At 36.0% G+C, this 27,935-nt stretch overlaps 1 protein-coding gene across 9 annotated transcripts; it reads right to left on the bottom strand.

The window, feature by feature from the left end:
- Positions 1-740: 740 nt before the first annotated feature.
- On the bottom strand, positions 741-26,960 carry EXOC1 (exocyst complex component 1). Of its 9 annotated transcripts, none has more exons than XM_058838180.1 (21): positions 26,870-26,960; positions 24,836-24,969; positions 23,872-24,002; positions 22,865-23,024; positions 21,987-22,007; positions 21,023-21,210; positions 20,196-20,423; positions 19,827-19,959; positions 19,530-19,639; positions 18,946-18,999; positions 14,634-14,783; positions 13,444-13,549; positions 10,521-10,565; positions 9,219-9,382; positions 7,377-7,487; positions 6,833-6,909; positions 6,125-6,353; positions 4,932-5,115; positions 3,565-3,764; positions 1,872-2,066; positions 741-1,085 (listed from the first exon to the last, which is right to left on the bottom strand). In XM_058838180.1, exons 2-21 carry the CDS (start codon positions 24,957-24,959, stop codon positions 933-935), a joined length of 2,763 nt encoding a protein of 920 aa, XP_058694163.1. In that variant the 5' UTR covers positions 24,960-24,969; positions 26,870-26,960; the 3' UTR covers positions 741-932. The 9 variants fall into 9 exon arrangements, with proteins under 9 accessions (XP_058694163.1, XP_058694162.1, XP_058694167.1 ...); XM_058838179.1 differs by having other exon boundaries at positions 26,690-26,954; XM_058838184.1 differs by lacking the exon at positions 18,946-18,999 and having other exon boundaries at positions 26,690-26,939.
- Positions 26,961-27,935: the final 975 nt, after the last annotated feature.

Consider the following 27,935-nt stretch of genomic DNA (forward strand, 5'->3'; position numbering starts at 1 on the left):
CTAACAGGTTACAAAACTCAGAAGAAAAAGCTCACATTCATTTCATTTTTTAAAAATTTTTATTCTTGCAGCTGTATCTCAGAATTAACATTTTACCTCTATTTGCATGTTTATTTTACCTTTTTATCCTATATACACCCCATCTGTATCCAACAACTTGGAAATTTCATCAAAGCTGTACAGAAAACCTAGGTCCTGAATCCCTGGCAGCTGAAGCTCCAGGAGGAGGAAGGGTTTACATGAGGCTAGAGTATACTGATACTACATCATATTTACTAAAAGGAAGAAAAACAACATGGGTGCAGAAATGGAAAAATGCTTTAATATCCAGTAGCAAAACAATGGAATGAACTCCTTCAGGTATTTTCATCTTGCTGAAATAACTCTCCACAGAAATAAAGAATATGATGAACATAGTTTAATTAAGAATTATAGCCATAGTCACATTACATCTCAGAACATGAGTTCAGTCTTCCCACTGCATAAAGTTCTACATCCATACTTCCTAGAACAAGGAAGGGAAAATATCTGATAGTCTTCAAAATGCTTACATAATTTCTAAGATGCAAAATATTAGCGAAAACAGTAATATTCTTTTGGCATTCTATGAAGGTAGTGCTTACTGCTTTTGGCAAGAGAAGGGATTATAAATAAAAATATTTTAAGATTAGGGAAAGGGAAAAACTGTATCCAAAGTGTTTCACAGAATTAATGCTTTTAAACAGTACTTCAGCCCGGTAGAAGCACAACAAATCCCCGAAGGTTTTATTTTGCCCTGAAAGGCATTTGAAACAGGAGTGTTACTCAACATAGATGGCAGTTAACTACACACACCTAGAAATCCACCTTTTAAAACCCAGTATTATTTATAGTGTTTGATTCCCTTATACACAGGCACACGCTTTGCTAGCTTCTCTTTCCCTTTCTAGAACTTAATGAGACTGTGCAATACTGGAGCAGTAGTCTAGAATATCCTGTATAGTGAATTCCATAGTAATTCCTGATCCAGGGTAGCAGCGAGCTATCAGCCCTTCAAAGTGCTTGTATTGTCGTATGAATTCATCTTGCATGGAATGCCACACAACCTGCCAAAGAAAAGCAAACTTTAGGAAAAGTGAGGTGGCACAATACACTACATAGGTGAACTACAAAACATTGGCTCATTAATTGATTCTCAGTTCAGCTGTCATTTTACAGTTAAAGATTACCAATAAAGTTCAATTGATGGAGTTACTGCATTTAAAAGAAGGTTGATTTTTTTACCCATTAAGATCTGTAATGCTGACATGACTTGTAATAAATGTGCAAAGCAGAAAATTGTAAAGAAGATGGGGAAGTTTTCATAATAGAGGTGTATCTTTTGTCCATCAGGAAAACAGCCTGAGCCAGAAGAGTGCTATAATTCACGTTTCAGACTTTAAAAAGCTGTTTAAACAAGTTTAACTCCAGTCTACTTATAATTTAATCCAGTGAAAAAGTTTACAGAGTATAAGAAAAACATTGGATAATACAACTATCAGAAAACATATAATTGAAAGTATTCTGCTGCAATGCACCAGCTAAGTTTGACATCAGTTACCCATTCATTTAAATCTACTCTCTACTTCCAACATATTTTGGTTAACCATTAATGGTTAGCTAGGGCATCATAAAGGAAGTTTCTTTCTGAACTTTTTTCCTACCACTCTGGTCCAAATTGGTATTGAACAAATAGAAACAGAGTAGAATTATAAAAAAAAACCCCAAAAGCTGTACTCAAAATTTATGTTTTTAGAGTTAGGCTGAACATTTTCACAGAATACATACGCAAAAGCAGTAATAAAAAGCCTCTGTGTAACATCATAGGGTTTTTAGGACATGATTTAGTTTACCTGAAGTAAGTTTTCTTCTTCACAGAGATGTTTATCTACCTTCTTGTAGAGATTATCCAATCCCTTCTTCACCTCTTTACCGGGATATTCCTTTATAACTTTACGAAGCTCTTGTTTATTAAAAGCCAGCTGATAGCTTACTTCCTCCTCTCGTATACCTTGTGCCACACGAGCTTCAACACCTTCAAAAAAATGCTAACAGCAAGTAAAAGCATTAGTCACTATCACAAATCTGAGCTAATTAACTTCATTTGACAAGGATATGTGTGGTTAAATCTTGATTCTGCTTCATGACTGTTGTGTTCTCCCAATTTTTGTTTTTGAATTGGGCATGAAGTACTGCTCAGCCATAAACATTAAAACACAGCCCAACAATACAGCAGTCCAAGTACTAGAATAAAACTGAAACCAGTAATTTCTAGAAGTAATTGATCTTTTCTTTGCAACCTTGTAACTAATAACCAATCAGCCTCAAAATCCTCAATTCAAGAGCTCATAGCCAGGGATCCAAATATTGGATCTTTTGGATGAACTCCCTAAGCACCTGAGCATCTTTTAAATCATAATTACACAAGACCGTATTTGTTCACAATTCCCCTCCCTTCTCACTGCCATTGACCAGTTTTCTCAACATAGTAAATATAAAAGTTGTAGTAAATAGAGGCAAGTATTTCTATGAACATGCAGGTTGAGCTCAAGAGTGCAGCAGGTCTTGCTAGGACAGAGGTAACTCTCTAGCTAACTTTCTTCACAGCAGCCTTTATGGTGCTGTGTTTTGGATTTGTGGCTAAAACTAGGCTGATAACACAACAATGTTTTGGTTACTGCTGAACAGGTCAAATCTGACCAAATCATAGCACATAACATCATGCTCAGCTATAAAAATTAGGGTTGGAGAAGGCAGGGTTGGTATTTGGCTTCAAGGTGGCTGTTGCTCAGAAATTGCCTGGGCATCAATCTGCTTGTGAGAGGTAATTAATGACTGCTTTTGCATCACTTACTTTTTTTTTTCCCCACTATCTTTCTCTCTCCCCTTCTCTGATTAAACTGTCTTGATCTCTGCCCCCAAATTTTTTCACTTGTTCTCTTTATTGTCTCCCCTGGAGAGGGGGACTGAGCAGCAGTTAGCTACATGGCAGCTCAGGTATTAGAGTCAATCCACAAGTGGGAAACAGAAATAAAGCAATTTAATTTTCAGAAAGGGAATACATCTTAAAATGTCTCTGAAAATGGATGTCTGAAATTCTGTTTATAGAAGAAGCCATGAGACATCCAAGTGGATAGACCTGAGTCTGAACCTAAGTCACCACTTAGTTTCACATTTAGTTCAGACATACAGAATTTTCCTACAACTTTTCATCTTGTTGAACAGCTCAGAAACTACAGCAAATTTCTCTGCAGCTGAGGTGAGGAAGATTGTCCCAAAAATCCTGATGACTTGTCCCTTCACTTTTTTCTTCCTCAAAACCATTTCCTTAAGGCACTGATGTTTAGTCAGTACTATTAATTGCCATGAAAAATTTAGTTATTTTCATCCAAGACTGTTACCTTCATGAGTACTCTTGCCAGACATGCTCCAGTCCAAAATAATAAAGTAAGAGATTATGATAGATGCAGTGATAAATCAAATACTGTAAATGATACATTCAAAACCTCTCCTGTACCATTTAAATGAATACTCAAACATACTCACATTTAATTTCTCAAGAGGCTGTCCAAGTGAGTAGATTACATAAGACTGAAGATGATCAGTGTATTTCTGTTTGGCTTCTTTTTTCTCAGCCTCCAGACAAGAAATTTTCAAGCGAGAAAGTGTTGCAAAAATATGATGGAAGTTCTCCATCATGACGACATCCCTGGGTGTCTTCTGGCTTTCATTAGCTACTTTCTCAACTGAAAGAAATGAGAAACAAAATACTCAGAACACCAAAAGGACAACCAAATTCAGAAAAACATAAGTAACCATAATACTATCAAAAAAGGAATTTTGAATTTCATGTAGCTGATTGCCATTTGTATGAGTAATTGTCAGAATTGCCACTAAATAAAACACTACCTAAGAGCCTTCAAAAGAAGCAACAGATAAATACAGGCTCTAAGACGATTAAATTTGTATGGCAAGAAAGTCACTTATAAACAGATACAAATTAATGAGTATGTATGGTCTCATTTACAGGTATGAGGAAAAAGTCACATTCTGGGAAGGCTTACAAGCATGCTTTCAGTATCCCTAATAAATTGTACATGATAGAACTATTTAAGAGAAGTCACAGCAAATTCAATTCCCATCTTCACTAGGACAAAAATCTTCAATAAGGTAGTGGGGTTTTTTTAAAAGTACTTTTTAATCTCAGTTTTTGCTTTTTAGCTTTATGGGCAAAATTACCATCCGTCCCTAAATTTAATAAAAATGTATAATCCTGCACATAGATCTTTCACTTCCCCCTCCCCCTGCCAAAAAAAAAAAAAAACCAAACCCAAAAAAACAACAAGCAGGCAAAAAAAAATCCACCTATCCCTCCCTTACTGCACCTAAGTGCAGGTTGAAAGAGGATGGCTTCAACCAAGAGCAGTTAAGTCTCCATGCCTGTTCATCCATTAATCATTTTGCTGAGACTACCAGGATGCCCATTATAAAAGTGATCCAAAGCACCAGAATATCAGTAATGAGCACAGATTCATTCCAGTCAAGACACTGAGCTGCTAAGAAGGAAAAATCTGCTACTGCCGATTTTTATTCTTCCTATATGATTTTTTTACAGGGGGAAAAATATAGACAAGAAACCACTTCAGACTGAGCATGCCACATTGCTGCCATCTCCCCTCCCTCTTCAGAGTCTTAACCACTTCTTTCTGTCACAACTCAAATTTACTTTACAGGTATGTACAAAGGGAAGTATCTAAAAGTGTATCACAATCAAAAGGATTACACTTGCTCACAATAACAGAGACAACCAAGATTTCAGCACAGTCTTAAAAAAATCACCTATTAGGGAAAAAGTATATATAAACAGGTGGAAACAATTATTCTAATAACTATGACAGCCTTGGAAGACCTACCACTGTCAAAGACAGCTCTAATAAGTTTTATGTAGGCTTTATCTAGATCTCCTCGTCGTTCTGCATTTTTGAAAATTGATTCAGCAAGGGCTGCAAACTCTTCAAATTCAGCAACAAATGGAAGGATCCCAACTTTACTCTTCTTTGAGATTTTCACTTCATCCATCTGCTTCATCTGATTACTCTTTAATTTAAAACAAGAACAAGTGTTAGGCTCCAGATTATGTAACAACTATTAAAAGAAAAATGCAGGCATACTGAAAAATCAACGTTTATTCACCAAAGACAGAAATAATTCTTTCAATTAGTACACCTATTTAGTCTTTCACCCTTTTTACCCTTAATTTTTTTTAAGCAAAATACTTGGAAAGAAAAATGAAAGATGCTCTTTTATTCCCCTTTATTTACTTAGTATTACGAAAACAAACACCCAATGAAAAAAAAGAAACAAATTTATGCACCAGAAGCAATTAACAATTTTTATTTCATAATCTAACAAGAACTTCACTTTTCTGATTCAGCCAAGCTAATGCTTCCTTTTGCTGCAGGAAGTTTCCTTAGTCTCCTTTTGAAGAAATTTTATTTCTGAGTATAATCAGAAATCAGTTTCCAAATATTTTAAGCATTAAAACTTATCAAGAATGGTCGGTTTTATGACGTTTGCTTTGAGTCAAATTACATTTATGACAATAAAACAAAGTTATACCAACAACTCTGTTTTCAGTAAACCTGCCATATTTAATACAATGGTTGCAACTGCAGCAAAAGGAAGTTTCAGACAGTAGAGACCGCCTCTGCTACTGCCAAAAGAACTCACACCCTCTTAAGTCAACAAGGTTTGGTTTTGGCAAGTAAAAAAGTCAGAGAGCTACTTAATGGACTTCAGTAACCTCAGTAGGAGGACAAGTTTAAGCAAACTAAGAATGTCAACTAGTTCAGAACTGTGAACAAGTGGTCTTATTTGTTACAAAAATCTACTTATTGGGGAAAACTGGAATGGAGAGGAAAAACAAAATACAACCACCATTTATTTGAAGGCTTGGCCAGTAGAAAAGCCTTCAAATGAATTACTAATTTTCACTTAAAATTTAAAGCAATAATTAAAATATACAGACATGTTAAATCAAACTGGGTAGAAGTGGGCTTCCTATAATTTTATAATTAGCTTAATCAGAATAACTAAATGCACTTACAATGCACTTATCAAAGTTCCTTTTGACAGTCACCAAAACATTTCCAAGTGTTGTGCTGAGAAAGGATGCAGGGTCCACATTTTGAGCTGTCCATACATGATGGCTCATCTTAACTAACATATAAAGGGAATTGAAGCTATCAATCTTGTCTCCCAGTGCTATAAGGTTATTCAGCTCAGGTTCAATACAACGAAATATTTTTGTCATCATTTGTCGGATCATGTCCTTCCTATTAAAAATGTGTAAGAGGAAAATATTACTCTGACAGTTTACCAGGCTATTTTACATGGTTTTCTGAATATTTATTTGATGTAGTAGTCTCATTTGCACACAACAAGTTTCCTGACTTTCAGAAAGTCAGTAGCACACAGTAAAAATCAACAGTCAAAGGTATAAAATATTCCAAAAAGTATTTTCTCCGTGGAAGCTGCCACACACTCTCAGAACTTTCCTAAGCATATTTTTATATAATAGTGCCTAATTTCAATTTGCAAGCTATTAAGAGAACAACTATATACAGAAACAGCCATCTTATACACAAAAAATATTCTTTTTTCTGATACACTCAGTGTCTAGGTAAAAATTAGAAGTTCACTATTCACTTTCACTGAAAGGGAATAATTTCTGATTCTAGAGAAAAAAGTTTTATATTCCAAATAAACTTAAACATAGGCTTAAGAATCAATAATTAAAAATAGCAGCACATACTCAGATGATACTGTTTGCGGAACACCAGAAGCGTATGAACGAGATAAAGCTACTCCATCCACTTCCTCCACTTCATTCTGTAAGAATAAGGAATGCATATAAATATAAGGTTTGTCTCCAATCTATATCAAAGCAGTTACTATATCTGACAAAAGCAACAGAAGTAGCAGTTCCATACCCCCAGTACCCCCTGCCTCCAGAGTAGAAAATAGAGCAGTTTGCAAGTTTCTGGTAGTTTTCTAGTCATGTTCCACTGAATTCAACATTATCCATAATAAATCCCCACTGTCCTCCTACATAGCATGATGGAGTGTTGTCATCTTATGAGGAGACAAAGCCATGGCATAGGAAATATGTCAGTCCTTTCATAACTTTTGTATTTATCAGCCAAAAATAAAGATCCTTCCAGTTATAGAAGAAAAACTAATTACTTATCACCTGGATCACACAATCCCCAATAAATTCTGAAGTTCTCTTTTAAACAGATCTCTTTTGAGGCCTGGTCAATACTTTTTACTTCAGTGACAGAGAATGTAAGTCATACCGTTGTTGTTCCAGAGGTGGTCTGATGTTGTTGTAGTTTGAAAAATTTACTAATGAAGTCCTGTTCTGCCAGACACAGAGGCTCTAGTTCACTTAATACTTGTTCAAAAATCTAAAGAAAGTTAAAATATTTTATTAACATACCAAATACTATGGATAGCTAGCAATACTAACTTTAATTGTTTTTGCATATACTTTCTATCTTCACAAAGCTTTAGAAGGCTTACTACTGCTTAACAGAAATGGAAACAGCTTGTACTTAGCTCTCTAAAAGTAATAGCTGCATCTTCAACATAGTCCTTTCTTATCCATGTAATACTCTAAAGAAAAGAACAAGCTATGTTTTTCCACAACTAGAAGTTTTCTAGTCATGGCCTGAGGAAGCACTTTTGTGCTACAATGGAAGCACTTGCATTTTAATAGCAAGTCCTGGGTTCTGCCACCATCTTTTCTGCCTGGGTTGCTAAGTGAAGGAAGACAAAATTAAAAGACTCAGGGAAGAAAAACAGGTCATCTGTCTATGTTGAAGTTAACTGCTCTGCAGAAAAAGCAGAAAAAGTTTCTACATAGCTGCTACAGAAACAAATAAGTAGGTTTTGCAACAAAGTATGCAACACAATTTTTAGATTTAAACTAAAGCAAAACACTATTTTGGTAATAAGCAATTACAATGATTAAATTTTATTAATACAAAATAAGGAATTTTTAAGTCAGATGTTAAACATATTTCTCTTAGAATTTTCTCTACAGTTATTTAAAAATTAAGGCATGTAATAATTTACATAAATTAAACCAATCTAGCCACATAGGAAATCCATGGTGATGAAAATTCCTGTAAGAAAAATATCCCAGAAACCTAGTAGATCAGCTTAATAGCTTATAATTCTGTATATTAAATCACATTCGGGTATCCCCAATGGATGTGAGATATGTGAGAAATAATAACAATAAATAATAATAGCGCAATAATTGTATAAACCTGCTTTAACAAGCTAGCTTTTTAATTCTCGACAGGTTACTGCTACAAGTTCATAATAACTTAACAGTTAATATTGTTTCAGGCATATATTTCCTCCAGAAAAAGACTGAATAATGATTTGAAAAAGTCAGAAGAAAAACATTCATCTCCATCAAATAATTCAATAAAAAGCAACAAAACTATTTTCATCTCTGACTGAGATGACTTGTTTTCCTGCTTGTTTTCCTTCCACAGCACTGAGGAGTTAATTCCACAAGAAATGGTGAATACTGTCACTTTTAATGGTTCAGGAAAAAAAGTCAACAGATGCCGTGGACAGCAGGTTTTAAAACAGGATGAGGCCACTCCTTTAATAACTTAGTGCTATTGGTAAAAGTTGAAAACTGATGATAACTAATGTGAAACCAGTATAAATAAAATTTTAGGGTCACACTCAAGTCCTGGTTAAAATGCTTATCTTCCTTATCTTTTACTTTTGCTTACATACTGGCAAAATGTCATAGAATACTGAATGAGTTGAAAAAAAAACAAACAAAACAATGGATAATATATCAGTTCCATTCCTACTTGCTTAAAAACACGTATTTGGCTTAAACTTAAAAGACCATTTTTTATGCTTGATATTCCTTAAAGACCACACACAGCATATAAAGGATTTAAACACATTCTTATAATTTGAGAATAATACTCTCATCTACATATTTCTTAGGAACTGCCTTTATTAGAGGTACGGTACATATAAACTTTGAAATTGGCATGTTTCAGGATTTTAGAAGAAGAGATTTTTGAACTATATCAGAAGGATATTTAAGATACTTCTAATACAAAACTAAGCAGGAATCCTATGCGATCTTTTGGCTTTACCTTATCAAATTTTGTTCTGTCAGCCACATCCAGGTCAGAGGCAGACATGTTTCCCATGTCTAACAGTGAGGATGACTGAGATCTACGGTTTCCTGAACTCTGAACAGAGAGTTTATTTAGACTAGAAGTAGACCCAGTTAATTTTCCAGAACTTCCATGAAGACCTGTGAAATAAAGACACTATGAAGAAGGAAAGTGAAGGCAGAATAAAATACTGAAGAATAGGTTTGTTACAGAACATGAAATCAAGAGTTGCTAGTTGTCCTATATTAAAATCAAACAACTTTTGTCTAATTTATAAATGCTTCTGCTGTAAACATATTCTTTCCTCATTATAAGGTAATTGATATTCTTCAGCAGTTTTCAAAGTACAATATAACTATTTAAATTCTCATGGTAAAGTATGGCAAAAGGTGTAAAAGGAACTAAACTCTAAAATACAGTAACATGGGGACTGAAGACTTGAAAGCTAAGACCAGTTATTATATTTGTGAATGTATTTTGGGCAAAGGCTGCCACAAGCAGAAGGACTGAACCACAGGAAGGAAAAAAAAATTTAAAAGTTTTATATACACACAGGCACTTTTTCATCTTGAACTTGATCCTTCTGCTGTTAACATCCTTTTATCTACACAGTTTGTTCCAGCTATTTTGCTGGATCTACAACACCATGGTAACTCTGCTGCTAATGCTCTCCCCTCCTTTTGATCATAAACATTCAGTCATTTCTTCATTATATTGCTGGGCCTTCTCCTAGGAGCAAGTATTTTCTTTTTTATTTCTTTTTCCCCCAAAATTTTCAGAAATGTTGGACCAGGACAGAGAAAGCTAATAACAAAAAAGACCAAAAAATTATCATTATTTGATCTCCAACTAAACTTCTCACATCTAAGCCACAAAGAAACTCAAAAGCAATCCTGCAAGTTTCACTTAACTGCTGTGTTGGTATCTAGTCTAGGGACACAAGACAAAGTCTATAGATCTAATTTAAATTGTGACTTCAACCTACTGGAGGAGTGGAAAACAGTGACAAGCTCTCAGGCACAAACTATTTTTACTATCAACTAGTAGAATGTGAAAACCAAAAGATATTGCCTTTATGTGCAAATCTTCTCAGATTCTGTGTTGGGACTTAGAGCTGTGCTTCCTTTTTGCCTTGCAAGCCCAATGGTTCTGCTAATGTTTATTTCATTCTGAACAGAGTGCTTCAGTGTTAGGTAGATTCTCCCTAATGCAGCACTACATTGTAACATCGACACACATGCATTGACAACACCAACTAATGCAACTAGTTATACTCACTCTCAGTTTCCTGTTTGACAGCACTTTCTTTTCGAGGCAGTGTAGCTGGGATGGATTAGGTTGCAAGCATCAAAGACAAAGACAAGTTAAAATGCAGTTTGCACAAACCATGCACAAGATGCAAGTTAAGCTCTAACTGGAAAGAAACATGCAGAGAACTATAAGCAGCAAGTAACTACATTGCAAACACATTTAGTTGGAGAGGTACTATTCTAGAAATTCAGTATCTAAACTACATGGAAAATAGAGTAAGTTTCTAGGTATTAAAATCTGATTTTTCTTATGCAGTATGTTCAAAGAACACTTTTGGTAACACTTATTTAACTTCTCTCAAATTGAGAAGTCCATTAAATTATTTGTCAGACTCAGTTTCCATGAGAAATCATATCAAAAATAGACATAAAGAAATTAAAATGTACTTATGGAATTTTTTTACTGAGTCAGAGATACTGTCCACCTTTTCAATTTAAAACACACATACAATTACTGCAAAATAATTCATATCGACAGTAGGTCTGGCTAACGTTTTCTTAGTTGCTGCAAATCAGGATGTTTACATAGAGAATACATTCTTTGCATTCATGCTGCACAAAAACAGATGACTGCAAATTTGGAGAGGATAAATATAATAAACATATAGTAAAAAATTTTCAAAGAGGTTTTTATATTTTTTCTGGGATTTTTTCAGAGTTAAAGTTTCCTCGAGTGGACTTCAATATGAAATTTAAAGTAAATGGGAATTTGTAGAAAATATAGAATCCCTAGAGTAAAAGGCATTTGCATACATACACTAAAAGCAATATGTGGTTTTAAAAGGTCTTGATGAAGATGGATGCTACAAGCCCCCCAAAATGGAGCAGGCAAGCAGAACCTTCTGTAATAGAATGAGTAGATACTTCTAAATGCCACAAACATGTCTTAAATACCAGATGTTCTCAAGTAGGCAACACTACTGATAATTTTAACATCAAATTCAAATTTAATTCCAGCCTAGTTTTCAGATCTTGGGGGTTTTGGTGGATTTTGAATAAAAAAGGTTTATACATGATATATTTGGCATATGCAACTGTCATGCATTGGTCCCACTTCTTCATCATCCTCAATTTCTAAACACATGGGACTTATTACAGAATGTGAAGAACTACAAACATCAGGCCCTGGACAATCAGGGGAGTCTTAGTGGCTTTTGACAAGCTACATCATATAAATATATGACAGTAGTAGCACTCTTTCCAACACTGACTTTATGGTATTTAAGTATCAAAGTCTTGGCTTCATCAGAAAAGAAAAAAGAAAAAAAAAGAAAAAAAAGACTACTTAAGACGAGTGTGAATGCTCATGACCCAGGCTGGTTTTATTTGCCATAAAAATGCAGACAAAGAACCTTGCGCTAGCACAGAATGCCAGAATTCTCCCAGCATCCCCTCTGCGTTTGAGGCATTCAAATAGCAGTGCTATTCCCAAAGCACAAAAAAAAGGCAAGAACACACACCAACACAACTTGGAAACAGGTCATCTTTAGTGTTTGAGTACAACTGGAGCATTATGCACCTACGCTACTCCTTAAACAACTTTACTACTATTAAGAAGTGATGTATTTTGAATAAATGTGCAATTAGCAGTAGTACAATCACTACGATGAACACAGAAGCCTTTGAAATTACACACCCTTATGAGGTGTTGCAACAGAAATAAATTTGCACAAATACATGACAGCAGTCTTCCCAAGGTGCAGCTTTTACTCTGGTGAATTGAAGGACCTCTTTCTCCAAAATGCCTGATTGCTCCGTAATATTTACACAAGTTAGGGAACAGCTACAAAAGCTGTCTCTTCACAAATACAAATCACAAAACAAGTATCAAGACAAAGCGTTTAGAATGTTTCAGAAGTCAATTTTCATTAGACTAAAGGTATTTTTTTCTTGCAGTAAGATTGCTTTTCAAGATTAATGAATTAAAATGTTCTGACAATGACATCTTATGGCATCTCTTGCTTTCTATGACCAACAGCTTGCCAAGTTTTACCTTTCCAGTTTTCCCTCTCTCAAACAAACCTTACCACCTTACCACTTTCCTGCTTTCTTCCTTTCACTAAATTTTTCTAGTTTCTACCATCAAACTTCAAAGGATAAATTCCAGACCCAAAAGAGGCTGACAGAAGTAACTACTGACACAGCTGCACATAATTTTGGAATTCAGAATTTGCAAATTGATAAACCGTGGCAAATATAAATATTTCAAACAAGCTTTGGAACACTGCACCTAGAAGTACAGAACTGACAATACATAAATACACCTGTACCACTGTTGCTTTATAAGTATCCAGGTTATTTTTTTGTTTTAAGCTTTATTTCCATATTCACACTAGACTAATCCAAGCAAGAATACTCCCTTAAATATAAATACCTACACGTTAACAAATTATGATTTCTAGTCTCAGGCTACATAGGTAAATCCCCCTGGAAAAACACATTAAAATATGTATGTTTTACTAGGCAGAATTAACATTACAACTAGCTTCTTAAAAAAACAACCAAGATTTATTAAAAGCAGAAATAACAGCAGAAGGACACAAAATAATGCCGCCCAAACTCCCTTTAATTACAAGAGTTGATTTTTCAAATTTGTTTGGGTAATAAAGTGTGATAATTCAAGTAATAAAAAGTAAGTGTAGATTTGAAAACTGAGAGAAATACTGTATTTTATACTTTTATTTTGACTAATTTCACAAGATTTCAGTTGTGCTGCTTTGGTCTTGTGGAAGTCAGAAGTTTTACCAATCATATTTTTCATCCAACTTCTTCCATCTCTCCAAAAGTAAAGAATTTTACATCATTACCAAATCAGCCCTAGCTGTTGTAGTGAGTGTTTTATATGCAAACAGTAAGATTCAAAGCAAGATATGTGCCTTCTGGAAGCTTACCAAACTTTTTTCCTTCTCTGGTTGTGCCTGTCATCTTGATCTTGGCAACTTCAAAGAAATCTTTTATTTCCCTTTCATAAAGTCGTGATAAATAATCCATATAATTCTTAAAAGGAAAATGTAAATTTAGTTAACAGGCATTCATACCAATTTTCCTCTATTTTAGGTAAATAAGTCTTAAAACCTGGACATTTTCAAGTCCTACTAAATAACAAACTAGTCTGGACTACATAAGTATATATTTATGCAGCATGCACAAAAATATATTTATGATATTTAAACATCTTACATTCATTTTCATAGTGAGTTCACTGATCATTAATCAGAAACTTCTACTTTTCCTTCATAAGGAAAAATATGCAATGCAGTACATACAGACAGGTTTACTAGTGGTAGAGCATCACAGAATTCTGTTCAAGGGTAGAATAGAGAGAATTCAGCACCCTTCTTCTTCCATCAGACTCTTACTGTACCCCCAAAAGTACACATAAATATGTAATTCTCACACTTTTTATCAGAAGATCACAAAGATGCCAACCATTCACTATCTGCTTTACCCTGAAGGCAAAGGAATAACTATTGCAAAGCCATTTTCAAAGTCTAATTTAAATCTTCCATTTAAGAATGACAGTACTTTAATTCTAAAAATACTTGTTTTGTAAGAATTAACTTTTCCTTGACTTCTACCTGAACATTCTGTAGTAATTTTTTTACTTCATGTTAGTTTTAAACATAGTAGTTAAAAGTTAACATACATACAAGGGAAAAATATTTCTATTTAATTTACTGTACAAGAGACCTCTGAAGTTTTTGACACACCCAAATGAAATTAAGGTCTGTTGAAATAGAGATGTTGCACAAGCAATAAGCACACCAATTTGAAATTAGCTTAATTATTTTTCTTACTAGGCTGTATAATAGCAAACTTGTTCTACATAAATATTAAGGTATCTTATGATACTTCAGCATAGAATGCTTGAGGGAAAAAACTAACAAACAGAGCAGGAGAACACAAATACTAAAAAATAAAGTTTCCTATTTTAAAAAGGAATAAAAATAAGAGGAGTAGTGAGTTAACTTAATATATAGCAATATTAAAATGGCAGGCACACACACACAGGCAATTCTTCTGACTCTCAAGCCCAGTCTGTTATGTACATTCTCTAGCATCATTTGATCACTTCACATACCTTTGTTAGCCCTTCATATTTTCCATAATCTGTGTTCTTGAGCCACTCCATCAGTTTAGCATATCGAAGTAAATCTCTGTGAAATGGATGATGATTGGGTAATGTCAATTCAGCAGAGTGCTGAGCAAGAGTGGAACTCTGATCGTGACCCTTGATAAGAAAAAGTATTAAAGTAAATCTGGAAGCACTACACAGATGTACCAGACATTTCCTGAAAAATTTAATATGAAGACAAACAAAAAGGCATAAAAATACCTTGCATAGCAGCAAGGTCTAGAGACACAGACTAAAAAAGACATCTAACCTAACATAATACAGACACTGAGTTATTACAGCCATGGCAGGTAGTGCATCTCAATAAGCGTGTTTATTTTAAGGCTCTTTGCCTTCAGGGTGAGTCACTTTGGCCCTTTTTGTAAAAGAATGCAATGTACACCTGAATGAAAATTTAATGGCAAGCATTCAATTGCTCCTGAAAAATTTTTAGAAATTATCACATTATTCCTAAAAAAATTTAAAAAAAAATTTAAAAAAAAAAAGCTGCTTCTGTTTAAAGATGTTTCTCCCATATATAATTTCCAAGTCCCCAGTTAATGGGTGGCCTGGGTGTTAATGACGAGCTTTACACCTCTCCTCTGAAAGCCTGCTCCAATTCAACATACTTTAGTCCATTTTGGTGAAGCCTTCCTTGATCATATCTTAAAAGCACCAGTGCGCACACACATTCCTCTCCCTCCACACAAACAGACACACACAACACATTGTCAATGAACATTTACTAAACAGTTTACAATGTGCAGCATAAACCAATCCATTTAACACAAGCTACTCATTTCATGCTCCTCCTTTATACAAAGCTCCCATCATATTGCTAGAAAAATATATGATTTCATTTTTTTAAGCTTTTACTTGCTTGAACTCACAAGCTTCCTGAGCAATTCAGGAAGAGCAAGCAAGGTAACACCTCTATCCAAACAGCAGAACACAACCATTATCCCTGGGTTAAAAGAATAGAGGATAAGATTTAATTTCCAAACAGCTTTAATATTTTCTGTGAAGTCTTTTTTTACTGGGCTTGCAGTAAATACAGCAACAGAACTTGTATTTTGTTCCATTGCAGCTCACGAAGATTGTACTAATTTGTCTCAAATTCCTGCATCAGATGCAGGTGGTCTATGCAGGTCAGTCAATGTCCATCCCTTAGAGAGGCAGCATTCCTGTCAGTTCCATCTTGGCCCAAGACGTCAGCAGAATAAGCTATACCATTTAAAAACTGTAAATAGTAAAAACTGTTCCTAAATTGAAATAGAAGCCAGTTTGGATCAAAACTAAAGTAATTTTGTCTTACCCTTTTTCTGTTGTAAATCAGTTCAAACCTTTTGTTAGAGAAAGCTCTTCCACAATACATTCACAGACTTGTTTAAAAAAAAAAAATCTAAGGTTTGTAAAATGCTTTTACAAAGTAATGGAACACAAAAAGTGCCAGCTTCTGGATAAAGCTGAACTACTACATAACAATCATAAAATAGTTTGAGTTGTAAGGGATCTTAAAGACGATCTAGTTCCAGCTCCCCTGCAATGGGCAGGGACACCTTCACTAGACCAGGCTGCCCAAAGCCTTGAACTTCCAGTGATGGGGCATCCACAAGTTCTTTGGCAACCTGTTTCAGTACTTTTTTGTATCCAATATGAGCGTGAACTTACTCTGAGCCCTGTTCTTTTAACTATATAAACTGATACAAAAATAGACCTAAAAAACCAAGTCCTGGCCAACTTCATTAATTTATGCTCACAGAAAATGGGGAAGGATAATACTATACATTTTGCTTACAATCCTGTAGTCTGACTTCAACAAAAAGCTAACATATTGTAATTATTGGAACTTATAATTTGGAATTGGAATCCAGCCAGCATTAGTAACACAGCTGCTGTTGTGATTACTGAGGTCATACTTGATACTGTGGGCATACTTTTGGGCACACATACAGCAAATATTTTCAACAAATCTTTAATATGCCTCTATGAAAAAGAGATCAGAGAAACTCCCTCTAACCCATTTATTACATTCCTACACCATGCATTTTTAATGTTCAAGTTCATTATAGTTTAACATAATTTACCTGGTGGCTTTCACAGTTTTCGTCAACTACATCAGTCCAAATGCCCGTTCATATTACTGCTAGGAAACACTAAGCTATCCAAACTTTTTTTTCTTTCACGTAGCCCCATTTCATTCATGTCCCTTTATTACACACAACTTTTCTGGTTAGTAGTTGCATTCTTCATAAAGCTAGATGACAAATTCCCTGACAAGGTTGATTTCTCTCTCCAGGCCAACTTTTCCACAAGATTAGTCATTCTGGTTATAGTAAATTATGTCCTGTTCAAGACTGCTCTAAAACATTACAGAGCTTCTAGAGGTACCTTTCCTATCTCATTAATGGGCTTTCTCTCATTACACATAAATTTATACCGTTACCAAATGACACCCTGGATTTGTTATTCAACTATTTCTTAGTTTCACAGCTTCAACCCACTTCATATTTCAAAGGCAGAAGGCCCAGAGTTGCCTTTAAATTGAGTACTGAACCTGGCTGTTAAAAAGTCTTTAAAGTAATAGGTTAATTAATTATTAGTATTACACAATAAAGAAAACTACATTAACTGTTAGTAAACAGTTTTTAACACTGCAGCAAATGGCAATCTGAAGTTGCATTTCTGTTTAAAATTTTTAACTTTTATTCTCCTTTTAATGTAAAGGAGGTGAAGCACTTTAGTATCAGTAGTTTTAATCAAGCACTGAGTTATTTTGCTTTTCAAAAATAAAGAGCAATTTCATACTTTCAAGGAAATATGTTTAGGCCCAAATGTCAATATAACTATGTTTTTCCATCTAATAATTTCCAAATCAGAATGTCTTGCTTACATTAACAACTGCCTAGACATCATTGTGTTTTCATTTGTCCTTTTAATTCAGAACTCTTTGCCTTTAGTTTTTTCTGAAGTGCTTTAGATTACTTTTTAAAGAAACATTCTAAACAAATAATGCAACTCTTCTGATGTTAAAGGTAACACAGTATTGCAATTGAGCTTTTCAACAACACCAGACCAAAAAATTGCTATTCTTCAAACTAACAAAACAAGCTCATTTTAGTAAGATTATACAAAAATCTGTTATACCTCCAGCACTTGAATCTGTATCTCAAAATGAAGTACACTTTTTTTTTCCTCTTTTACAACAATGAAAAATCTTTACAGAGTATCAGCTCTTGCATCTTCCTCTTAAACTTAACGAAGTCATAATTTCTGTCTGTTGATTAATACCTCACAGCTGACAGCAAGACAACTTTTCAGAGGGCAAGTGTGTATGAAAAACAATGTGAGGCCAGTACTAGTATTAGAACTTTAAAAAAGTAAACTGCCAATTAGTAATAGCACTTTCAACAGCACTGAAAAGTGTATTAAGAATGATTTCATCTAATACACAGAATATTACACAGTAATAATAGTCTCTTACCGTTTTTTAAAAAATAAAGTCCTCAGAAGGGAACATTAGAAAGACATTCTGTTAAACGGCCACTTCCATACACAAGTCCTATATTCAAACTTTGTGGACACATTTATATGGGACTTATACAACATAGTTTCTACTTGCTCATTTAAGGGCTGGGACACAATCTATACCCAGGTTTTCAAAATACGGAAAGTGACAGAGGAAAAATACTTTCTAAAGGACAGAAGATAAAGGCAAAAAAATTAATACGCTGTAAAGCTGGAATTCTTCTGCAAAGTGAAGAAAATGTAGGAAGCAGTTATCTTTGCTATAAAAAGCCAGGCTCTAAATGCAATTTTCTGTACAATTATACAGTATTACTCTATTTCATTTTCTGCACACAGTCTAATACATAAAATTTAGAAACTTTAAAAATTGTAAAATTTTGATTGTGCTAATATGTATAAAACCAGAATTACTGTTTTTAATTTACAAATACTGCAATTTCACACAATTGCAGTACCTGTACTGTTGTACATTTATTACTATTTCCTGAAAATTTTTTTCCTTCATGCATGTCAATTCTGTCTCTCAGCAACTTTTGGAAATGAGATCAGAGGAATGTTAGCTCATAAACAGAAAAACAAAGCTTAAGGGCTGACAAAAATAATAGAAGTGAAAAGGGAGGTAAATCTGATGCTCTGTAATCAGTAAGGACAAATTTCTTTTTGCAAAGTAAAAATACAGCTGCTAGTTAGATAATTCAAGCTCAGGAAAAAAATTAGTTAGAAAATCTTGTATCAAACTCAATGTACTCACTGGTACTGAATGATAGGAGGACCTGTTATAGAGTTGAAGGAGGGTCTGAGTAAACTGATTTAAGAAGATAAAAAAACACATAAATTAAAAAGGTGAGGCTAAAAAAACCACCCAGACTTTAGGAAACAAGTGTCAGGACAGTGGTTTATGACTAATTCAAGTTAAGAAACAAAACCAAGGTTCAGATGTTTTATTTTGTATGGTTGGTTTTGCTTTGAGGGTTTTTTTAATGGCCTTGAGGTTCAGACAAGATGACCTTCTGTTTTCAGCCGATAACATCCTTAAAAAATGTCAATGCTTTTCCTCCTCAACAATCAAGCTCTACAATTAAAATAAATCCTCATATATCACATAATGCATTTAATTTGGATAGCAAGCCTATTAAAGAGAGATGTTTGGGGGTTTTTCTAAGTGTAAGAGACTTCCGCAGGCAGTTATAGTTTGGTATGCTTAGCAATATCTTTGCCTGAAGACCTTCTAGCATTTACTGATTACAGCACAGAATACGCCAAATTTTAGATTTTTTTTCTTCTCCAGAAACGTTTGTGATCAAAAATTTCATATTCAATAGTAAGAAATAATACCTGCTGAACAAATACGCTGTTCAAATGACTGGCAAGTCTCCGTGCAAACTGCTCACGCAGGTCACTAAACCGCTGCTGCTGCTGCTTCACTGCATGAAGCATATCATGTCCTACAAACAAAAAGGACTTTAGAGTGTACAAAATTCAGAGTCATATATTGTCTAAGGGAACCAAGAAGACCAGAGGTCACAATTCCTTCAATCAACAGAAGAAAATCTTCTGTTGCAAGAAGACTAGTTGCAAGGCACTACCACAATAAATTTTGTTTGTTAGACAGTAGTCTAATAAAAACATTACCTGGACGAAGAGCTACATTCATACATTGCAGAAGGGCATCTGCTGCATTAGTGCAGGCCTCAATGCCTCGAGAAGATGTCAGATCTCCCTCTTGAAGGGCCTTTATATGGCCCTTAGCCAGATCCATGTGGTTCTACAAAATAATGGATAGTATTGTCCATAAGCTGAAAGCAAATTAGTCTGCTATGCTAGTGAACCAAGAAGAATAAATACAATTTTGTCATTATAACTTACTGAAAACAGTGCAACAACAAAATAGAAAAATAAGCTCATTTTTTTTAAAGGAACCTCATGCTAAAGAGGATAGTAACCTAAAAGAATTTTATATCTGACATGAGCAACCATAGTAAACATAACAAAAATGCTTACCACCAAGAACTCTATCTCTGACAGTAGTTTAACATTATTTGTGTTGCTGAGATGAATTAGGTGATTGCTTTCTGAAATTTGATCCATTTGCTCCTTTACGCTCTGAAGCATTTCTTCATAACTGCTCAGCTTTAGCTCGATTTGGTCAACTTCCTTTAGAGCTTCATCCAACAACTTCATCAAGATATTCACCTGTTTCTCTGAGGCCATAATGGACTGAATATTTGCCTGTACAGAAAATAAATTCACATTTTAGAAGACATTTTTATATCTCAAAAGCATTCTGATATCACCTTTTCCCTCTATAACTGTCAAATAGTTTCCAAAACTCTTGATGAAATCAACAAAACAAAATAATATAAGCCGTAGTGTTACTGAACACAGAAATTCCTCAATCTATGACACTCCCTTGTTCCAAAAAGATAAGATACCAAGCCAAAACTTTGCTCAAGTTCTTGGAGCTGAAGTACTGGAGAAAAACAAAAACAAAAAGCCAAACAGTAATCCCTACTATACAAGAACATTTTCAGTTCCGAATAAAAAAAGTGCATAGGTGATAAGTTCAGATTTTCTGTCACAAGATCAGCCATCACCATGACAGCACCAATTTTCAAAATATACACGAAACACATGACAGTTTGAGGAGGTTATTGATGACTCCCTCAAGTCTGTACCCCCTTCATCTCCTCACTCTTCCAAGTGACCTCTGGAGTGCTGGGTTGTCTAGACAGGTCACGTTCACTACCTTTTCAGAGAATGCTATGTGGTCAGAATCAAAGAGAACCGTTCGACATGCCGGCACACTGTGCATTAGAAGGAATGTTTACCCCATCTAGCACTTGCAGCTCTCTTGACAACTTCTCTGCAAAGGCTTCAGCATTAGCTATAGCATATTCACACCCTTCCATCATTATTTCAATATCCTGTTCCTCTCTTGCATTTAACTCTTGGTATTCATCCACAGCTTCTTCATCACCTCCTGCTACGCTTTGATTCTCTCCACTTGGAACAGATTCTTAGGCAGGGAAGGAAAATAAAACACATTATCAAGTCCAGAAAGTCACAAGCATTTTAAGAGTACTTCAGTATGCATAACTATCTTTAAGCAAATTAATCCATTAAACAACTCTCCTAAAAAGCACTTGCTGCCTATGAACACATTTTTTCAAGTCTCAGTCTTCCACACACTTCCTTACAATTTCCAGAACTGATTATCAACAGCGATGTTTTCCAAATTATGTAACATAAGCAAAACACTATTATCCACCTTCCTTTATTCCAAGGAACAAACCTAGTCTCAGTTTATTCACCTCTTACACTGGTAGCCAGCATCAGAATATTATTACATTATTAAACTCCATTTGTTAGTGGAAAATCAGCACAAGCTAGATTCTCTATTTTGGTTGACAGAGCATTAGGGAAACATACTGAATTTGATTAAGATATATACCACTGAATAAATAAAAGTTATTTTGATGCTCAAGATGAGTTTCACAGCAGGAAAATCAGTACAGAGTTAAGTGAAAAATCAAATAAACAATGGTTTCATTAACTATAATTTCTCACAGCACTGCTTAATAATTTTAACAAGTCACTCAAAGGCTGAAAAATTAATATCAACACAGTCCAGCTAGAAAGTGTATAGGACATCTGAAACATCTCTCTTATGTCTAGCAACTTGAAAAGCTAACCAAAGCACTAAAAAAACAAACAAACAAACAAAAAGCATAAAAGCATATTAATTAAGAAAATTCCTTATAAGACAAAATAAAGGAAAAAGGTGTTACGCACCTTCTGCAACTTTAGGAAGTTCTGAAGAATTAAAAGGTATGGAAAAGCAGAGGAAAGGAAGCAGAGAATGTTAGCTAGACAAAGCACGAACAGTGTGTATACATTTAAGTGGCACTAAGTTTGAGTGTTTTATTATTGCACAAACTTGAAATGTTAGATGTTGGTTTAAAACAAATTCTGGTCAACACCAAAATACAGAAATGTTATCCTTCCTCTTTCACATTTCTAATTCAATTTTTTCAATCTAGTATTTAATATCAGTGGTTTCTCCGCTTCTGACAGACCCCATGGGATATACTCTTACTTGCTAAGCTTTACTATAAAATGCTAACTATTAAAAGATAATGTAACCGTAAAAATATTTATGACAGGACAAGTAAACAAGATAGAAAGCCTTCCTAACAACCAATCAGTCCCATAAACTGTAATAGAGTCCAACACAATTTAGCACATGCCTCACAGTCAATGAACTAGAAATCTCACATAAAACCCCATTACCTTCTAGAATGCAGACGCTCACTTTCTAAAGCACTTTTCTAATTCAGGAAAAATGTAAATAAGAACAAAAGCAGATTTGTTACACATTTAGACCTACCAGTTCTTGGAAGTAGATTTTATTTTGCTCAGAAAACAGAATGTCTTAGAAAAACAGTAAGTTTATCAATATTTAGACCTCCATTAATTATTTTGTCTTGGTTCTCAGTTTTCTAACAGAAAATCTGTTATATAGCCATCTTGCTTATCTGAAGACTTAGAAAATACAAAGTTGAAAAGAAATACGAAAACCCATCAGCATTAAGAGTATTTTTTTTTGGTATATCTGTTTTATATCAGTAATTACGAAACTTTATACTTCAAATATAGTTGTAGAAATTTACCTTCCAACAGCTGTGAACTAACATTAATAAAATCAATTTTCTTTCTAAGGTATCTCTGATTGAGTTTCCAGATACATGAAATGAAGGTGTTCTTTTCCACTGTGCTGCTTGCGACCCATTTGTACACTTTGTCAAAATGCAAATCAAATTCAGGACTCTCCTGCAAAAGATGAAATATGTTACAGGCTCCACTCTACAGTCAAACAATTCTCTAAGCAGCAGAGATTGTCCACACATTTAATTACTGAGATGACAGGATAAAAATTAAATTACACGGATGCCAACCTTAAGCTCATACAGCAACTTTTGGGCCCTCATGCCCAAAATACCTTAAAATAGTGAAAAACCAGAACCCATGCTATGACAGCAGTATTTTGTCAAGGCAGGTAAGACTAAAATAACACAATACAGAGATGTGTAAGATTTTCAACAAGGTTTTATGACAGCAAATGTATTTAAATGGTCAAAAATAGGTTGCTCTGTTGTTCTGTTGAAAAGTCCACCATATCAGGACTGTACGCTTCCAGCTCACCCTCAAGCTTATATATTGCTCATTAAGAACTTTTTAAATGTCCAGCCAAAAAACATTACGTGTAGCAGAACATTTTGGACATTTTGAGAAATTTATGACTGTCATTAGTAGAACAGTCATAAATTTTCTTACTGGAAATTAAGCTTGGGTGAAAAAATTTACATAAGACTTAAAAACATACTACTGGTCCTTAGGAGATGCTCTCTACAGTCACTGAAAGATCACTACAACTAATAGGGCAGATATTAAGACTACTGCTATTAAAGCATATCTAGACTACTCTTACTCAATTTACCAGGGTTATATTCTTGTAAAGGCTGAAGAAAACATGGGCACAGGCAGCACAGGAATGTATTATCTTAATAAACCTGTTATTAATCAAATTTTTAAAGCAGCCAGTATCAAGCAAATCAAGTCTAACTTGGAATGAAGAGGATGTTGTGATCAGAGGACTAAACAAAAAAGTGACACATACTTTAACAGCATCTTTGGCATCAACAATAGCAAGGTCTCGAAGTGCCCATGCAGTCTGCCTTTTGTAAAAATCTCCCTTGTCAGATTTTTTCACTTTTACCACGTTTACTTGGACTGGTCGTTCCGTTGTCACTATTAAATGAAGTAAGACAGTAATATCAAAACACACATACTACTTTCACATCCGTTTCTGCTGCACTTCAACTTCTCAAACAAATTATCTGTGGGAGAGATTTTGCAGTATTTATTTGATGAAAGAGACCCTTTGAAACATTTTTATCCACAATAACCACAGCTCAGTTTAAGTCTCAACCAAACAGGTATACATCTCTGTACAACCTGTGAGGTAATGAACTCAATTCACAGCTATTTCTTTGATACAGCAGATCTTGGACCATGACCATGTAACTGACAAAGCACAGACATAACTGAAGAGTATAGTCAGAATAAAAACATTTTCAGACATTTTTCAGTCAAAAAATATTCCAGCAAGTTAATTTATTGTCAGATAAACCCAAGGCACCTAATTTTTTAAAGAGATATAATGTAACAAACACACACATAAAAGAACATTAGAACTCAATTCAGTTGCTGTGCCTTTCCTTGGAGCCTGATGAATATTCTTTAAAGCATTTTATTTAGGCTTATCAGCTTAGATGATTACTAAACCCTGTTTTAAGCACTATATAAAGCCTGATTCAGAAGCTCACCAGTCCCAAAAGAATAATTTTTGATTCCTACAATGAAATTGCAATGAGATCTGTCAAAAAAAGTAGTGGGCTTTGTTTCTTTTTTTAGTAGAAGCACAATGAAAGTACAAACTGTAACTAATTTTCTCCATTAGGAATGGAAAGCACCCATTTTACACAAGTCAAGAATAAGGATTGCACATGAAGCTAAAACAAATGCAACCAAGTAAAAAACAAAGGTGAAGATATGAAACACAGTGTGGTTTTCCCATGTACCTGTGGCACACAAAAAGCAGTTCCTCTTCTTTTTGCCTGCTTTGCACACGTTCACAATGCTCAATAAACGTTCATCATTGGGAGTGAAAATATCCCTCTGCAAAGCATGCTTGATTGCAGTCATCTTTTCTCAGCTGAAAGATTTTAGGAGGTAAAAATAAACTCCAGCATGTTTAACAGGCACACACAAAAGAAGAACCAGTCATGTGCTTACAGTAACTATGGAATTTTAAAATTTAATTTTACAGGTAACTTAATGACTTGTAATCTAGACAGGCATGACTTGGGTAGAAAACCAGACCACTTTAGAAAAAAAATTAAAAAAAACGTACTCACTTATTTTAATAAGAAAATTGTAATTTATTGAGACCTGGATGATCCTTCAGCTTAATTTAATGGAGTACAAAAAGTTTCTTTGTGGTAGAGGGAAATACAAGGCATTAACATAAAAAAGTTGAAATCAAGAAAAAAAGACCATCCAATGCTCAAGCTCGTAGAATTCAATCACAAAAAAAGGCAAAAAAAACCCAACAAACCAGAAAAAAAACAAAACCAGAAATCCTGCCAAGCTCCAGAAAATTGCAATATTCACTTGCAATTTTCTGGCAATATTCACTTGATTCAGAACAGTTCCTCACACTACACAGAGATTTTATCTAGACTGGACAGAGAAACACATTAGACATCACATTCCATTGTTTTCATTTAAGAAGTTTCAATATTATCTGTGCCTTAAAATTCTACAGTGCATTAAAAGCATGGTTAGTACACACAACATGCCACACTGCTTGATGCTGGGACAATATATGGAGTAAATTTCAGGTTGGCTTGTCTTGAAGATGCCTGAGTTACTTTCTCTGATAAACTCACAGAAAAGACAAAATCTTGGCCACAACAGTAATTTTGAAGATTAGTAACTCAAGAACTTTGTGCACACAAGGGCCACCATGTCAAAGTGGAAACAGTACTGTCAAGTGCACAGAGCTCAGGGCACACTGTTTATGACACCCTATGGCAATGCACCACTCCATAGCTGCTAATAATTTTCCTTCTCTTCATCAAATGCTGGGCCCACCTTTTGTTTTCCAAATTGTACCAGGTTACCATTCCTGTTACTCTTCAACAAATACATAACAAAAATACCAATAATCTGCTGCATTTCAGATTCAGATGCCTCTTTCCTTCCTTATTTAAGATTTTATCTTGCACTCTAAGTCACAATCAAACTGCTAAAAATTGCTAACTCTCCCATTTCAGTGCTAACACAAGTTGTCCAGGTTAGGCAGAATACACCTTTCCCATAAAGCATAGCATGATAAATCTGAAATCCAAAACTGGCTCTCACATACAGTTTAACTTCTGAGTTACAAACTCAGTACCTTTAGTCACAGCCACCAAAATCTTCACAGAGTGCCAGCACCAAGCACAAAATTAAGCTTTTCACACTTGAATCCTGCTGTCTCAAAGGAACACAGAATTTAGACTAAGGAGCTGGAAGTAAAGCTCCTTCCTCAGAAAAAAAGCTTCAAGAAAGCAGAGACCACACGAGACTCAGAAAAATCCCTTTAGACATTGCTGCGTTTTCCCCTGTAATGTTCCAGACAAAGGCAACGTGAGATCTGCCAGAGACACCACATCACAGACGCGGCCTGTCCAGGAAACACACGCCAGATGGGGCATAGCAATGTGGTAAGGCTGCTCGGCGCTGCTTGGCCTCCCTTAGGCTGCAAACAGGAAAAGACGCTACTCCTGCATCCTGCCGGCTCAGACGTAATTCAAGGGCAGCCCAACCACAGCATCCCCGGCAATCAATCGAAAGATCAGTAATGTAACAGAAAAACTCAGAAGAGCTACCTAGAGCAGCGGCGGCCTCCCGAGGGCCCGTCTGACACCGCTTCACCGCCTCCCACCTGCGAGTCACTCACAAGCGGCCCCGACCCGCTCCCGCCCCGAACCCAGCGGCACGGCACCGCGACAGCCCCCGCGCCCGGGCTGGGGAAGGGGCGGAGGGTGCCGGGGCCTCCTCGCTCTCACCGCGGCGCCGAGAAGGGCCGGGAAAGGGCCGGGAAGCGCCGGGAAAAGGGCAGGGAACACCGGGCAGGAAACACCGGGCAGCGAACACCGGGCAGCGAACACCGGCAGGGACGCAGCTCCTCCCGCCACGGCTTCCGCCCACGTGACGGCGGCGCGCGGCTCGGGGCGGGCTGCCCGCGCAGCGCCCCCTGGCGGGGAGGCGTAGAGAGCAGCGGGCGAGCCGAAAGTGACGTCAGCGTTCTCGAGTGACGTCACGTCAGAGGCGCTGAGGGCGTTCAGGTCTGTTGGGCGACACAAGAGTCCACAAAAGAAATGCAGGTTAGCTTGGTGTTAAAAGATGTATTCAGTGCATTACAGTGTCAAACAATCTCAATTTCGAATTACAATGTCCAGCTCTGACTGCATGCTGTAATTCCATTTGGCCACAGCATCAGGACTAAGAGCGCTTCATAGAATCAGCAAAGTCGAAAGAGACCTTCAGGGTCATCACGTCCAACCATCCACCCAGCACTATCACTGCAACCCCTAAAGCATTCAACCTTATCACTCAGTACTAGATCCAGACACCTTTTGACCACTTCCAGGGGTGGTGACTCCACCACCCCAGGCAACCTATTCCAATGCCTGACAACACTAACAATGAAAAAGAAATTCTCGTATCTAATCTGGAATCTGGATCTCCCCTGTCTGAGCTTTAGGCCATCTCCTCTTGTCCTCTCACTGCAGGCCCAGCAGGAGAGACCGAACCCCTCCCCACTACAGCCTCCTTTCAGGGAGTTGTAGAGGGTAGTGAGGTCCCTCCTGAGGTTTCTCGAGGGTAAACAAACGCAGCAGTTCTCCACAAGACATGTTTTCTACATCCTTCATGAGCCTTGTTGCTCTTCCCTGGACTCACTCCAGCGCCTCAATTTCCCTTTGAAAGTGGGGGGCCCAGAATTGAACACAGCAGTCGAGGGGCAGCCTCCCCAGTTCCGAGTACAGGGGGACAATCCCTGCCCTGCTCCTGCTGGCCACACTATTGCTGACACAGGCCAGGTGCCATTGGCCTTCTTGGCCACCTGGACAC

The sequence above is a fragment of the Poecile atricapillus genome, chromosome 4 (assembly GCF_030490865.1).
Source record: "Poecile atricapillus isolate bPoeAtr1 chromosome 4, bPoeAtr1.hap1, whole genome shotgun sequence".
NCBI classification, from domain to species: Eukaryota; Metazoa; Chordata; class Aves; order Passeriformes; family Paridae; genus Poecile; species Poecile atricapillus.

Bases quoted from the DNA above. Each gene is read 5' to 3' on its own strand.
- EXOC1 (XM_058838180.1), bottom strand. From the start codon at position 24,959: ATGACTGCAATCAAGCATGCTTTGCAGAGGGATATTTTCACTCCCAAT. The intron at 19,640-19,826 runs GTAATGTTTTTA...TTTTGTTTGTAG, and splicing joins GAATGTAGCTCTTCGTCCAG to GACATGATATGCTTCATGCA. The intron at 7,488-9,218 runs GTAAAGCCAAAA...AACTTTCTTTAG, and splicing joins ACAGAACAAAATTTGATAAG to ATTTTTGAACAAGTATTAAG.